This window comes from Apaloderma vittatum, unplaced genomic scaffold, assembly GCF_000703405.1.
Source record: "Apaloderma vittatum isolate BGI_N311 unplaced genomic scaffold, ASM70340v1 scaffold30991, whole genome shotgun sequence".
NCBI lineage: Eukaryota > Metazoa > Chordata > Aves > Trogoniformes > Trogonidae > Apaloderma > Apaloderma vittatum.
In genome coordinates this window covers 19,342-35,408 of record NW_009700218.1, presented here as the reverse complement: position 1 = coordinate 35,408, position 16,067 = coordinate 19,342, and the positions used below count along the sequence as shown (strand labels likewise).

Here is a 16,067-nt window from a genome sequence, read left to right as displayed (position 1 = left end):
GTAAGTCTCAAAAACCTTCTATGGAATAGCCAAAAGATGTGCTACCTTTAAAAGTAAGAGCATTTATTTTCAAGTAGTATAAACAAAAATTAATCACTATCATTTAACATAGAAATCCACTCTGCCAGTAGAGTTATAAAAAATTTGATTTGGGAATTTGGGCTAAACCAACCATTTACTGTGATGTATGTGGCCTAAATTCAATTCTTTGTGTTCAATAGTTAAGTGATGATTCACTTAGGCTTTGTGCCAGCTTAATATGGGGACTAGTCACTGAAGATATCAGATATGTACAGATTGTCTCCTCATTTTCCAGGTGCATAGTGACTCCTGACATGTATGGAGTACTATCATAAGAGGAATATCTTCCCTGTGGTTAAAATCATGACTGCCCTTTCACCAAAGCCATCACCATGTACGGCAAAGATGTTGCATATCTGTTTCAGCAGTGATACCTTCCATCAGACTAGCTAGCCTTGTTGGAAGAAATAGCCAGTCTTTCAGACCCACAAGCTCTCCTTCAGGTCTGAAAAAGCACCCAAACGCTTTCAGGCTAAACACAAGTTTGGACCACTTGTTCTGAACTTTGTGAGAGACGAACCACCCGAAGCATCAACTGAGAAGCAGGTATTTTATATCACGAGGATGGTAAATTAGTAGAAGAACACATTAATGAATAGGATCTCCATTGAATTGCTGGTTTTGATGGCCCTGTATATCCATGAATTGTAGTTTTACATGCTCATCCTTAAAGCATGCTTTGCATGTGTCCACTCAGATTTCTTTTTTGGGGGGTTCAGTTTACAGCAGCCTGAATGACAACAGGCAACTTGGGATGAGTCATGTTTTCCAGCAAATCCCCAAGACACTATTGCCTTGAAAACTGCTATTTTGCATGAATTTACTGGTGAAGTTGAGGATGGGAGTGAGAGGACATACAATAAGGAGCATTTCTGGACAAAGATCTGTACGATTTTTATTACTTGGTAGTTACACAACCGCTTTTTTGTCAGTATTTCCATCTCTAACTGAAAATTTACTAAACTTTTCGGTTTGTGAGAGTATGTGTTCATTCCTTCTCCACAGGATATTTATACAACAGTTCCCCCCTGCCCCTGGCAGACAGTGGCTGACTGTTTTCCTAACTTTTGTGTTTTATAAAAGATGTTAATTTTCATTCCATGAGAGACTGTGCCTGAACACCATTCTTTAACTTCCTTTTATCCCCAGACATTTCTCCTGGTCCTTTGCACTGCTTTCCCTGCAGTTTTCTGGCTACTACATCAGAGTCAAGACACACTGTATAGCCAACATTCAGTCTTAAGCATTCACACTTTTTCAAAACTTAATCTTCAGACGAGAAGCAAATACTGCTGCCATGATCTAATAACTTCCCTTGCACAGAGCAAAGAACCTCTGCCAGTAATGTGACTTCACATAGACACGTTTAAGGCAGTTTGTGATGAAGCATTTTCTCTGCTGGGTTTTTCATATACAACAGAAATCTTCACAGGGATCATGAATCTTTTATAAAGAGTGCTACTGAGTCCTTTCACTACACTGGCACTGGAGAGCATGGTGACAGTCCAACAGCTGCAATCCTGCAGATTTACGTGAACTGATGCAAACCCCCCACCTAGTTTGGCTTCTCAGGGAGTGCTTGTAGTTTGGACTGAATATTTCTGTTCAATGACCTACAGGAATTTACCAAACATTTTTTCTTATTAGATTCAACTACTGGATAAGCCACTACAAAAAGAGCTTTGCAGAAAACCAAGTCAAGTGAGCAGTATCATTTCTGAGCGACTTTTGTTACAAACGTGACTCACGGCAGCACAGATCTGAATCAGGCAAAGAGAAGGAGAAGCCACCTGGAGCACCTGGAACATCTACACTCTAGGTGACACTTAAGGATAGAAGATGATCACCATGCTGAGGATGTCTCCCAGTGGTATTGTGTAATATTTGTTCATATTCACAGTGGAAACAGGCTTATTTCCATGTCTAGATCAGTACCCCACCTCATTTTGAGTTACATTCCTGACATACTAATTGTCTAATTCATCATAGCTCTGTTAGTAACTGTGTCAGCATGCTACTACAGTATTCTATGAAAATAATATGGGCAATGTTTCTGCCTGTGGGTTTCCTTTTGTTCTTAAAATACCTATAAACCTGGCTTTTGGCTTCAAAAGATCACAGTACCCCACATCAGGGTGCTGTGGTTGGATGCTGCCCACAGGGAATATTACTCTGTGTTGAACATAGTTCAGTTCCGCAACACTGTGGATTTCCGATGGGTTAAAGAAATCACTCCAAGATTTCTAATGTAAGCACTGTCCAATAAACACCCTTCCCCCATCTGGAAAGTCTCCGGCCAAATGCTGTCCCACTGTTCCAGCTCCTCCTTACTGCCTCTCCCTTGTTTCCGGATGGGTCCTGGCCCCCAGCCCTTATCTCCTCCAGCCCCTGGCTGTTTGCACAGAGCAGTTATAAAGAGGCTGACCCAGCAGAGAGTGGAGGGGAATTACAAGGTGCAGGAAAACAGCAGCGCTGGACCAGGCTAGGTGTCTGCCTGACTCACCATAACCTGCTCTGCGCCATGGGGAAGGACAGGCTGCCCAGCAAACCAAATATCTTCTTCCTTCTCTTCTTCCTTCCAGGAAATACCTCTCCCACCACAGAACCGTAAGCTATACACGTGGAGGGGGGATGGAGGTCTTAGTGGTCTTTTTTGTCCTTCAGTTTTCTTCCTTTCTGTCCAACAGCTGTGCCGGTTTCTTCCACTACTGCTCTGCACCCCAATACTAGCCAAGCCCTGGGACCCCCACGCAGTTCTGCCAGTTCTCCCTGATCTAACCCTGCAGCCTTCTGATTGTCCAGCCCTGGGACCCCTGCGCAGCTCTGCCAGTGCCCACCCTCCTGCTCCGCAGCTGCCTGCTAGTCCAGCCCTAGATCCTCACAACATCTTTGCCAAAGTATACTCCTGTCTAGAAATTTTCAGGTGCCTGTGTTTTTGTCGGCGTGGTGCCAGAATTCCTGCACTTACCTTTCCTGTAGTATCCTAGTTTCAATCACCGACTTATTTCCCCCTGTTGTCCCGTTGCTTTGAAGCCTTTTTACTCCCCTTTCTCCTGTTTCTTTCAAGCCAGTTTGTTTCCCTTGGCACCATCTGATGTACTTGTTCCCAAAGAGGATCTGTGACCTAGATTCTCTTCCTCTGGCATGGTGCCTGGCACTGGCACCCTCCCCTGGGGCATCCACCTCAGAGCTCTGCAAACCAGCAGCATGGCTGCAGCATCCACTCTGCTGAGGGTCCCTAGGAGAAGGGCAGCCCAGCATGGCACCTGCAGACTGGATTTTGGCATCCCCACCCAAGCCTTGCCTACCAGAGGGTTACTCTGGAGCCTCTAGTTTTGATGGGAGTAGACTCCCTCTTCCTTTGCTGTCACAGGCTGTCCCGCCTGCTGTGCTGGCAGAAGTGCAGTTCTCACCAATGCGGGTCTCATAATGCTTGCTGCAAAGATTTCATGCCCACAAGCAGGGCAGTAGTGCTAGCAGGAGGTGCAACATTACTGCTGCTGTTTACTGTGTGGCCAGAGGTGAAGTGGTGACCAGCTCAGACTGAAGGACCTTTGACTCACACTGTACCATCAACTCCTCATTCATCTGCTCTGTGTGGGTGCTTCTGAGGTAGATCAGCCAGCCAAGTCTGCTTTGGAGTCAAGGAGGGCTCTCTGGTGTCCCTGCAGCAATCTGATGCAATTAAGTAATCATAATTCATTCGTGCCCAAATTCAAGGGGAAAGCAAATGAATCTGTACTGCTCAGACTTTTCCTCCTATGAGCAACATGCTGCTCTTTGTCCCTGACCTGAGCACCATTTTGGGAGGGGAGAAGGAGGAACGGCTGAGAGAGGTGGCAGAGGGAAGGATATAGCTGTATTCCACAGAATGAAGATGGGAGCTCCATAGGGAGGCAGTGGTGTCTCAGCAGTGAGTTGCTAGGTAGTATGAGGATAGTAGTTGTAAGCGCTGCAGGGTAGATTAGTTGCTGTGTACAGCACAGAAGGAAAGCCGCCCTTGAACTGAAGACAAAATGAAGCTTCCAACCAAGACTGGTTTACTGTGCCCTCTCCAAGTAGGGAGATTATTTCTCTGAGCAACAGCAGTTGCTGCTGTTTCTGTTTCAGATGTGGCCAGCTGCACAGGAGACAAAAATAAGATTCAGACTATATATTAGAAAAAAACTTATTCACCAAATTAGTGCAGCACTGGAACAGCTGACCCAGAGAGATGGTGAAAACTCCATCCATTGAGTTCTTTGCAACAGTCCTGTTCCAGAGGAGAAGTTGGGCTTGAAACATGCAGAGGTCCCTTGCAAGCAAAAAATCTTACGATTCTGCAAAATACTGACAGCAAGATATTTTTTTTCTTGTTCTGCATATGTTTTGGAAGAATTCAACAGGAGGTATTGTTCTCCTATTCTGTTACATGGCTGTGCATGTAAGCAGTTTTACAATGCACTGTACTTTGGGGACACACTGTATGTGGTCAGAAATGCAAGGGCATGATGGCGCTTGGCAGGTATGGATTTGGACTGATGGAGCTGATGAAATTCACTGCCTTCTTTGGTGGAGCGTTTGTTCTAGGAAGTAGCTGAGAGTCAATACACAGACATCAGTCCACCTTAAGGTAAAATATTACCTTCTCTGTGTAGACAATCTCATAATTTTTTGCCTCAGCCACTTTGTCTAGGGTCTCCTGTCCCTCCCTGATGAGTGGCTGCTGAGGTCTTTTGGCAGCCCAGATGCTTTCTCTCCTGGAATACCTGTACAGGGCTTTGTCACCCAAGATATTTAAGGCTCTAATAGTAGTTTATTTCACCTAGGTCTCTTCACCAACACATCCCAAACCAGCTAAATAGAGGTTTATAAACTGCGTATTTCATATCCTTGTTTCAAAGGCAAGGAAGCCGGCATAGGGGGAAGGTCTGCATGTTGGCCAAAGTTTCAGCAGAACATTGAACAGGAAGAGGAATGAGTCCAAATTCCCCAAGAACTAGGTCACGATGTCCCTTCAGTGGGCTGGATGTTACAGTCAGACTGCCAGTGACACTGATGGAGCAGAGGAAAAGAGATGAGTGGAAACAGGCATTAGGTGAAACTATGGTGTGAAGGCTGTGGAGGAAGGGGAGTGCTGGAGCAAGCAGATAGTCACAAGCTGTAAGTCACTCCCTGGGTGGCTGGAGTTCCCTCCTTTCACTGGTTCTGCAGCAGCATGGACTGACCAGAGCTGCCAGCTGGCTCCTCACCACACTTCATCCCATTGACTGGTGGTGAGGGAAATGGAGGGACTGTCGTGGTCCCATTGCCAGTAGCTTTAGGACTTCCCAGAAGCTGGGAGCCCAGGCAATAATGTAGACCTAGATGGGCCCAGCTATCTCTTACCAGGTTGGCACCATCTGGCAAAGTGCACATTAGTCTTCCCCAGTGGAGGTCCCATGGAAAAGCAGTATGAGCAGTCTTGACCACAGGTTTTGTCCCATGTGTACGGTGATTACCTGCGAGGTGAACTGCCACCAGAACCTTCTGCTGCTGCATTTGGATAGCTTGGTTGTGCACAGGGAAGCAGAAATACCAGACACAGAAAAATGGTCCAGCATCAGACCAGAGAAACTCTAGTCTGGATCTATATTCTGTCCGCGTCAGTGGTAGGTCCTGAGGGACAGAGTAGTGGAGACAGGCAAGTACTGTGAAAATCAGTTTTCCCATCTGCTGTGGCCTTAGGAAGCTTCTATCAGAGGTTCAAGGTCTTAGAGTGGCAAGGATTATACCTGTGCTGCTACATTTTCTAGCCATTTCTGGGCAATGAATTTGCCCAGGACATTTTAAAAAACTTTTGCATCAGGAGTAGCTGATCTTCTTGTTCTTATGAGCCTCATAGCAAATTTTATGTAGCCGATGCCACAAAGCAGGTACTATATGCATTGGAGAGTTATTGGCAGGTGGCGACTGACAGTTTCTTTTAAGGGTCTGCACTTCATTGGACACACAGGTTAAGCCCTAATTATCCAGCTCAGTGGGACCTACTGATTCCTTTCGTTCCTCACCCAGGGAAGGACAGTCTATCAACCGGTGCAGCCTGGGTATACATGCTGTTCTTTGACTGCCTGAGAGCACCAGAAGGCTCAAGGGGCACATGCTGGCCATACCAGAATTGTACATTTGGATTTTACAGCATCTGGTAGCATCAAGTTCCTCAGTTTACTTTTGTACATAAATGAAAAAGTTTCAGCTCTCTTCTATTTTTAAGCCAGCTGCTTAACATTTTCTCCTGGTGCTGTTTATTACACATATTGTCACAGGTGATGAAGAAACTATATTTTCTTTTGTGCATGTCAGGATTTATATATCAATTATATATTTCTGTCATGCCTTTTTCCCAGCTGAAGAGTCTTAGTCTACGTAGCATCTCCTCCTGTGGAAATTATTACAGATTTTAGATAATCTCTGTTTCCTTTCACTGTATCTTTTCTGAATCCACTTTTTAAATGCACATCATATGTGAGATATGGAAGTACCTTGCAATTACACAATGGCAAAGTGATGTGTTCTGACTTGTACTCTATTCCTTTTTGAACATTTCCCTACAGTCCATTTGTTATCACTGAATGAGAATTTACCAAGAGTGACCAACAGCCCATTTAGTGATACAGCATATACACGATAGCCTATATAGTGTTGAGGTAAATTTTTTTCTTCCTCTATTGATTATTCTCAATTTACTAACAGTTCATGACATTTTTGCTACACAGTCCCAGAAAATTGCACTTCCCAGACCATTTACAAGTGTACTGAACAACAGGGATCTCCACACAGACTCCAGAGATTTTCACTGGTTCCTACCTTTGCTTCCTATCTTTTACCAGTTAATCTAGGTCAGAACTAATAATCTGATTTATTAGCAAAAAAAAAAAGTAAAATAATCCCTTTTATTGGATGGCAGCTTAGTTTAAAGGTCTTTTGTGAGGGGCCTTTGTTAAAAGCCCTTTGAAGATGCAAGTACACTTGTGTTGCAATAAAATGCTACCCTCTGAAATCCTTTGTGTGTTCATCTTATTAGGATCCCAAACTGCAAGCACTTGCATTTTTGCTCAGCATGAGAAGGCTTTGGAAAACTGGATAGGCAAAGACAGGGGGAGCCAGACAAGTGGGTGGTTTTTTCAACCCTGAAACTGCTGAATTTTCAACCTTTTTTAGCTAATGCCTTCGACTCTAAATAGCAGTTTGTGGGACATACAAAAATCAATTAACAGCTTGGAACCTTTCACACTATCCTTACTCCCTGCTGTGAAGCTGAACAAAACACCCTTTGTAAAGGAGTCTCTATTAGCATTGAAATTGTTCCTTCCACTGCAAGCATTTTCCTGCTTTTAGGCTAATTAGTTAGGCAGTTTAATATGTATAAACACAAAATAAAACTAATGCTCATGTGTATATGCACTGATATTCACAGGGACGGTAATGGATTAGGCATGCTGATTTGTTAATTTCCTTTCACTTAATACTGTTTCACATTTCTGATCCTTATGATTCTTGCTTCCCTCTCGTCCTAGGCAATATATGGTGCTGCTGCCCTTTCTCATACAGACCGATTCTGCTGAGAAAGTCTGTGTTCAGCTGACCCACCTGAATGAGTCTGTGACACTGAGTGCTGTGCTTGAGTATCAAGGGGAAAACAGGAGCTTGATTGATGATGTGGTGTCAGAGAAGGACGTGTTCACCTGCATCCCTTTCTTTGTGAGTATCTCATCCTTGTGGGATGATCCCTTGTGTCTACTGATGCCATGTAGTAGATCTAAACAGTCCCAAAATGAGAAAAAAGGCACGTTGCAATCAGGGAATTCTAAGCTAAACCAAACAAACAAAAAACAAATTGATGTGGAAAACTGATTGTTGTAGCCTTATGAGGAAAAAATTTCTACTGTTATCAAATTCTGTGTCCCACATAAGATTTCTGTGCATGCAAAGCTTAAAGAACTCTTCTGGGATCCTTCATTCTAGAACTCTGACAGGCAGAATATAACCCATAATTGTCTGATCTGTATAAGCCTCAGAGGAAAAATAGCAAAATGGAATGAGAACTTTAGTGGCTTGGGAATGCTTAAAGACAGTGAGGTCCATGAGGCATTTGTCTCCTTCTGGAGGTTATTCATGATTGTTTCCTGCAGAAGGCTGGTTGGTGAGTAATGTGACTGGTCCTGCCCCCTAAATAATTAACCTATATTGATTTCCATTTTGATAAGTCGTGGGATGAAGCAAGATTAGATTCAATATTTCTCTGAGGAAAGGGTATAAATGAAGGAAAGGAAAAGGTTTCCAATATTGGAAGGACAGTAAGAGGAACCATGGAGCAAACTCAAGGAAATTGAGAAGAATTTCAGGAATTTCGGAATGAAAACGAAGATTTTCATGAGACAAAGGATACAAGCCCTCCAAGTTCATATCACAAAATCTTGTTTTTCTCTTGCTTCCAGCACTGAGTCTTCAGTGTTCCTTTAGGCAACTTTTGGACCTAGCTAGTACTCTATCCTTCAAAGGCGTAGTATAACGAGGGGAACCAATAAAGCAGATATCCTCTTCATTTTCCTTAGCTTCCAAAATCCAACAGCACATCAGTGGCATTTCTCACTGTGACGGTGAAGGGGGCGACACTACATTTCAGGAGCCGCAAGTCGGTGCTGATCAAGAATTCTGAGAGTTTGGTCTTCGTCCAGACAGACAAACCCATCTACAAGCCCGGCCAAACAGGTACCTGGGAATTTGCTTGGTGTTGACTCCGACAGCATAAAATCTTACAGGCTTCATTCCCCAGAGGCCCCATATTTTATTACACTTTTCAGACTTCTTCGGTGCAGGGGGGGCAGGCAGTGCTCAGTAAATCTTATTTCTGTCAGTTGAGATCTAGGTCACATGTTTCCTTCATCATTCCTATTCTCCATCCTCCAAGCACAACATCTTAGCCAGATGTAGGCACAGGCTCAGATTCATTCTACTTGACTACAGGCATGAATCTGGGATGACTTCAAAGCATAGTCTCCCTTGACTGCACCTGAATCAACAAAGCAGGACCTGCAGTCCCAAGGGACAATTCAGTTCAGCCAAGACCTGATTATCCTTCTAAATTTATCTGCCTCTCACCATCTGCAAGAGAAAGAGCCTGAAGTAATTGCTTCCATAACTTAGAGATCTCAATTCAGAGTCTGTTGATCTGTGGAATGAATCTGAGTTATAAATTTATTGAAACACTGAAATTTCCTGGTTATGGTTACAAATTTAACTGTGGAATTTCCTTCTTTTCTGTTACACCCTTCAGTTCTGTTTCGGATCGTCTCTCTGGACAAAGACTTCTACCCGCTGAAGGAAAAGGTAGAGCCATAATTCCTTGTTGTTAACCGGGAGATTTAATTCCCAATTATACCATTACTGTCATTACCCAGAACCACTGAATACAGCCTTTAAAGCACATGATCCTTTCTTATTCACACCATCTTTGACCCATTCTATACCCTATCCTGGGACAAAATACACCTGTCTCTATTTACTGAAGAAACAACCCCTTTTTCAAAGTAGCTCTAAAATATTATACAAGAGATTCCCCTTAACCATCAAGAACTAAGGAAATAGAGCAAGTACAGTAAAAGGAAGAAACCAAGGAATTTCTTAGAAGGTTGTTATTCTGCCCTTCAGTTCAAATCTGTAAAATACTTCTGCTCATATGTGACTAATATTTCTAATGCTGATTTTCCTTTGTTCTTTCCCCACAGTTTCCATTTGTCTACGTTCAGGTGAGTGGATAACTACAAGTCTATTATTTCAGCAGAATGTGCAGGCAGAGGTAGTTGTCTCCAGCAGTGGTGTTTTCAGGCTGAGGTGCAAGAAAAAACATGGGTGCATGTCCTTTTTTCCGTGATGTAAAGGAGAGCTGAGTAGTTGGGCATCAAAAGAAGTTCCAGCAATAGTTGTTTGATTGGGAAATGTGCTATAGGAACAAAATAGTTAATCAGTGTAAGCCATGCCATGAGCAGAGTAACACTTGCCTAGAGGTCATATCAGAATGGTTTATTCCTTTTTCCAAGGAGAACTAAGGTTTTCTATCTGCCAAATGTGGTTGAAACCACTGAACTGCATTAAAGAAACAAGCAAAACTAAAGAAACAAAATTGTGGAAGTAGACATTCCCTATCTTCCCAAGCATGCCCCTTTTGCTTGTTTTTTTAAATGGTTGAACTTTAGTGACAGTTAAAAGTTTAGTGACAGTCAAAAGGACGTTTCTGTCAATGATTCAAGTACTAACTTTTTCAGCTGAGAAATAATTTACAATTATCATCTGGGACATCTTCTAGTGGAAATCTGATGGGAATCTCCCAACAATAGACCCTGAATCCAAGAGAGCGGCATAAACAGTGCTGAAATTAGTGTGACCAGATTTTTAAGTTGGTTTGTATGATTATGGATCCTATATAGTCAGTCCTGTCATCATTCCTTGTTGCTTGGGGTTGCTGTCTTCATTCTGTACCACCTCTCTCTAGAGCTGGGGGGATATGTCACAACAGGGAAGGCAGAGAGTGGGCCAGAAGCAGGCTCTGGTCCTCTTTTTTACCTTCACATCAGAATGCTGTCACTCTCTCTTCCCCTCAGCAAACTTCGAGAACTGGGCTGCAGAGCTGGAGGGCCACTTATGGTCTGTGAATATCTGGAGAAAGACGAGTAAGAGAGCAAGTGGTGTATTCTAGCGTGGAGGAGAACATATCATAATTATCTTTTGCTGGGTTGTAGAACAAGTCCCTTTCCTTGCAATGAGATGATACTTGGCTGAGTACAGAATTTCATTAAAGGAGCAAGAAGAAATAATTCTTATCCAGTGTCTCCAGAAATCCCATATGTCATTGCCTAAAAAGCTGAATAATTTCATAACATTTTTTGTGTCAGTACCATGAAAGGCTTCAATTTTAAACTACTAGGAAGGCCATCCTGTGTTTTCAGCTCCAGCCTGTGAGGCATGTTGTTTGTCCAGGCTGTTTAAGCCAGCTTAAGTAGGCCTTGTCTTCCATACTCACCATCATCTCTCTCTTCCTCAGCGGTCCTTCTCAGTCCAGCACTGCCCTTGGTTTGGCTTTCAGGGATGTCCGTGAGGCAGTCTTATAGTGTAGGAAACTCACCTGACAGCAAGTTCAGTGTTTTTCTCTGGAGTATTTTTTTTTGGCCAGATCAGATATGTCAGTGCAGTAAAGAAAGGTGACAGCTTAAAGTCAGCAATGCCACCCTTAATGTCACTAATTGATCATAGTCAGCCACAAGGGCAGAAGTTAGTATAAGCCTATTGTTTCTGAAATATTATCCTGACCTATTGCTTCTGTCATTTAAAACAAAACAAAACAAAACAGAAAAAACAAACAAACAAACAAACAAACAAACATGCCTCACTTTTCTGAGGAAAACCAAACTGACTTTCAGGCCTTCCTTATAAATACATCACAGAAATGTCAACAAGTTCACAAGCCCAGCTGTAAATATTTTCCTGAATTCCTCTTCCAAGGAAGCCCAGAGGTGTCCCTCACAATAACTGGTGAGCTTTTCAGCGTGGTTGAAACCTGATGACAAAGAGGATTTGGTCTGAGCTGTGGAATGCATTTTACCAACTGTGCCTTCCTCCCAGGGTGCTTCTTGAGAAGATGGCCCCCTCTTCTGCCCCCTGACCGGTGATCTCCAGCTGAGGGATGTCATTTGCATTCCCTTTTCCCTAAGCCTTGAGATAAAATCTCAGTGAAGTAAGCGCACACAGTCACATACCTTGAGTCACACACTTACCTAGAGTAAATAGATTTTGGTGACAGCCAAGGTACAATGCAAAGAGCAGCTAGAAAATGAAAGATCGTAAACATTAACCACCCTGTTGAGGAGATTGGAAAGGGTTCTACACAGAACCACTGTGCTGGTTCAATGACTTCCACAAGAAATTTAGGGCTGAGCTGATGAATTTGGAGCACAGCCTATTGATAGTTCATAATGAGCAAGACTCAGCTGTTGTAGTGACAAGATTTCAGCTCCAGCATCAGGAGCAAGGAGAAGCAAGAAGGCAGAGATCTCAGCTGGATACATATATGTGGCATATACTTTCCTCTGCTCTTGGACCCACTTCCCACTCCCCCACCCCAAGCTTTGGATTCTTACACATGTACATTTCTCATTCCCATAGATATATCAGATTATGCACTGGTACTCAGACAATCTCCATTCCAGGCGTGGAAAAAACCTTTTAGCAGGCTGTATAGCAAGACACTGAAACTTTCCTCCTTTCTACCTGTGCTCCACTTACTCCTGCTGTCCACCTCTTTGCATTGTTACTTGCCAGTCTGTTTTTCCCAGCTTCCTGGCCCCATTCTTCATAAGTATGCAGGCATAGCTGAGGGAGAGACAACACAGGACCTCCAGGGTTGAAAAGCTTTCTTGCATGCTAGTTATGCAGAATGGACAGGTAAGTGCCCATAGATTCTCACAGATTATTGAATAACTAGAGCTAGACATTTCTCAGATGGGATGTATAGATACTGGGCACACCACTGCTCTGTACCTGGGAGCCTCCTGTATTTGTCTTGTGACCTGTATGTGTCCTGTCCCCTGCAGGATCCCCAAAGGAACCGAGTGTACCAGTGGCAAGGGGTGGAACTAGAGACGGGCCTTACACAGCTCTCCTTTCCCCTCACCTCGGACCCCATCCAAGGCTCCTACAAAATAGTCGTGCAGAAGAGCTTCTCATCCCACGTGGAGCACTCCTTCAGTGTGGAAGAATATGGTAAGGAGAGGAGGCACGGGCTGCAAGTGGGGCTGGCAGCGATGCCTTTTACTGTAACCTCTTAATTTGGGGTTTCCTGGAAACGGCATGGAGAAGGAAGGGACCGAATACATAGGCAACAGGGCTCAGAGGGGCTGACCCAGAAGGTGCTGAGTATCAAAGGTGGTTGCTTACTTTATCTCTGGAAACTGCCTGAGCTTAAATTTACTCATAGTGCTCTTGGGAGTACAGGGACTGACAGGTTCCTGTGCATGGCTTGTGGCACCAATTTCAGCTGACTTTGAGTCACTTTTCAGTCCAGCAGCTTGTGCAAGTAGCACTAGACACAGAGTAAGACATAACAATATTTTGGTGATCATGTTTTCCTCTCTCATCATCTGCATCAATTCTGTTTCTCTACTTGTGCTCCACTTCCTTTTTCCTCTTCTAGAAAATATATTTAGGAGAAAACTTCAGTTTGAAGAAGAACACTCCACAAATGCTATAAGTAGATGTAAAGTCTGGCAGTAGAGATTGAGTAAGAAGAAATGTGCTGCCCCAAGGAGCATTCTAACCATCAGTTCTGTAATAAGACTTCACAGGTGTTTGTCAATGTGTACTGTGGCTAGGCTGTGTGTGTTTGAGGAGGCTGCTTGGCCTGTGCTCCACACTCTCATGCTCCCCTCAGGGAGACCTGGAGCCCGAAAGACACAGTATATTGCTCAGAATCTGCTCTTTTTGGAACACACATGGTGTGACCCGAAGAAAATTCTCACTGAAGTCCATGGGAGCTGGCTTATTTAGTTCACAGTCAGGAGTAGTGGCAAGAATGAACATGGTGAATAATCTGAACACAAACCAGGTTATAGGCTTCAGGTTGCCATCCTGACAGATGGGCTGTGCTTCCTTCCACAAAGACCATTCTGAGCACCTCCCAAAATCAGAAATGCATGTCTCTTTCTCAACTTCACACTAAACTTGATTTTCTTTTATTTGTTCTTAATCTATATTCCCACAAATCTCCCTTGTTGCTAATTCTCTTACAGCTTTTTGAGGAAATGTGCCCTGAGGTTGAAACACAGGTTTGCCTCCCATCCTAGAAGCAAATTTGTGTCTAAATAGTATAATCCAGGGTTGTTTTCCAGTTCCTGGATCTGGATGTGCACCTTCCCTGCTCGTATTTCCCTGCAGTGTGAAAAAAACCTCAGGTGCACCTCCTAGAAACTGGCCACTACATGCTTCAGTCCACTACTGGACTTGAGTATTTGGGAACTTAGGGTTGCAGGATGCAATACGGGAAGAAGGATGTAACTTCATACTCAGGAAAAAAAATATGCCTTTTAATTGCCACCCTTTATATCAAGCTTTATTGCTGCCTCATTCACTTGAAAATATAGACGTGAGACGCTGTGGCTAGATACACTAGAACTGCCTGAACACACAGGATGGTTTCACATGCTACATATTAGTGAGTCTAACAACAACTTGGGATTTCCAGAAGAGTAAGAAACAGTCAAGAGAATCAATGATTCAAGCTGTTTCACTGTGGTAAATTACAAAGGTGGTAAATGTGTTTTAGTTGCAAAACACGCCTTGTGAAACATGAAACGCATGCAAGACTAGTGTGTCCTTCTGAACAGTCGTACATAAGGGACCTACACACCTCTTTGGTGCCAAAGGGATCACATGAACGTGTACTGCAAATGAGGGGAGGTAAGGGCTACAACCCTCCTTAACTACCTTTAAACTCAAACAGTGGTGAATGCTGAGAAAACTTTGGGAAGAGGTAGCAGAGCTGTATTGAAAACCACAAAGAGGTGATAGTTCATGCCAAGACGATCCTGGCTCTGCATTTGAGTTGCTGTGTCATACACATCTCTTCTCCACTCTTCTCATATCAGACTTTCTCTCTCCCATCTAGTGCTGCCCAAATACGAGGTTCTGGTGAAGCTGCCCAAGATGATCACTATTAAGGACAAGGAGCTTCCAGTGTCCGTCTGTGGTCTGTGAGTCACAGAACTGGAATAAATCTCTCTCACTCATCCATCACTCCTCTTTTCTGCTGAGGACCAAAGGAAGAACTGGGAAAGGTTTTCATACTTTTCCCAGACATCTAGTGCACGCTTGTTCCACCCTATCAGTCCTGAGCCTGCTACTTGGCCTGCACAGTCAAAGGGAAGAATCTTCTCTATATTCCTTAAAAGATCATGCCAAGCTAATTTGCAATTCTCTCCTGCCAGTTTACTGTACATTTTCTCTTTCTATCTTTACATTTTTTCAGTTAGAGCTTTTCTGCCAGTCCTCAAACACACAGAGATGTAAGGTCAAACCATTTAAACAGGTGGTCCAAACCTAGTGTTCTCACTTTGGGCTCATAAATTGCTCCTCCTGAGCCCCTGGTTGCCTTTCTCCTTCTTCACTGAACCCACAGCAGTTTGTGATACAAGGTTACTTCTGTCTGAAATAATTTTTTACAATCTTTTTCTGCATTACTGCAGAGACCTCCCATCTAGGACAGATTCTAATGGATGATGGAAGAACGTCACCATGAAAATGATGGGAATTATCACTAGAATCACTAAAATATCAGATTAATCAGCCTTTAAGAAAAAATATTAGGAAGTCATCCAGCGACATCTTTAATGAAATGTGCCTGAGTGTGACTGACTGATTGTCTCATTATCTAACATATTGTTTAACACTTTATGATTATAGATACACCTACGGGAAACCTGTTCCTGGTTTGGTGAATGTCCAAGCGTGCCGGAAATTTTCCCATTCTGCTTCAAATTGTTATGGAAAAGAAGCAGAAGCTGTGTGTGAAGAATTCACTAGGCATGTGAGTCCTGAGATTAAAATGTAGAGGTCTTTCTTATGGGTAATGGGCAACATTGTCTAAGGGAGGTCAAATCTGTGACTGTTGAGGGATATTAGGCCATGAGAGATAGCACACTCTCTGGGGAAAAGCAGATATTCTCAGAGGAAGACACTCCATTTAGGAGTCACCTATTAAGGTGAGTCATTAACCTGCAAACAGCACTGATGAAGAAAACCCCACAGCTGAAATCCTGACCCTGTTGTAACTTGTAACAAATCTCCAGTTAGCAGCTGTGGTGTCCCTGCTATTGATGCCCCAAGTGAGAAAAGAATCAGTGCAACTGTGGGAGGGACTGGTAGGGAGCAAGGAGCAGATAAGACGAGGAAAAATCAAGAAGGCAGCATTGTATATGGGT

At 43.4% G+C, this 16,067-nt stretch overlaps 1 protein-coding gene across 1 annotated transcript in view; it reads left to right on the top strand.

Moving 5' to 3' along the window:
- Nucleotides 1-2,489: 2,489 nt before the first annotated feature.
- Nucleotides 2,490-16,067, top strand: part of LOC104280889 (alpha-2-macroglobulin-like) — a gene marked incomplete at its 3' end in the record, with an annotated part of 32,915 nt that continues 19,337 nt past the window's right edge. The window contains exons 1-8 of the mRNA XM_009878689.1: nucleotides 2,490-2,688; nucleotides 7,617-7,800; nucleotides 8,655-8,811; nucleotides 9,377-9,429; nucleotides 9,828-9,848; nucleotides 12,687-12,855; nucleotides 14,756-14,840; nucleotides 15,550-15,677. Coding sequence (XP_009876991.1) covers nucleotides 2,603-2,688; nucleotides 7,617-7,800; nucleotides 8,655-8,811; nucleotides 9,377-9,429; nucleotides 9,828-9,848; nucleotides 12,687-12,855; nucleotides 14,756-14,840; nucleotides 15,550-15,677 — 883 coding nt within the window. The remainder of the gene's footprint in view (nucleotides 2,689-7,616; nucleotides 7,801-8,654; nucleotides 8,812-9,376; nucleotides 9,430-9,827; nucleotides 9,849-12,686; nucleotides 12,856-14,755; nucleotides 14,841-15,549; nucleotides 15,678-16,067) is intronic.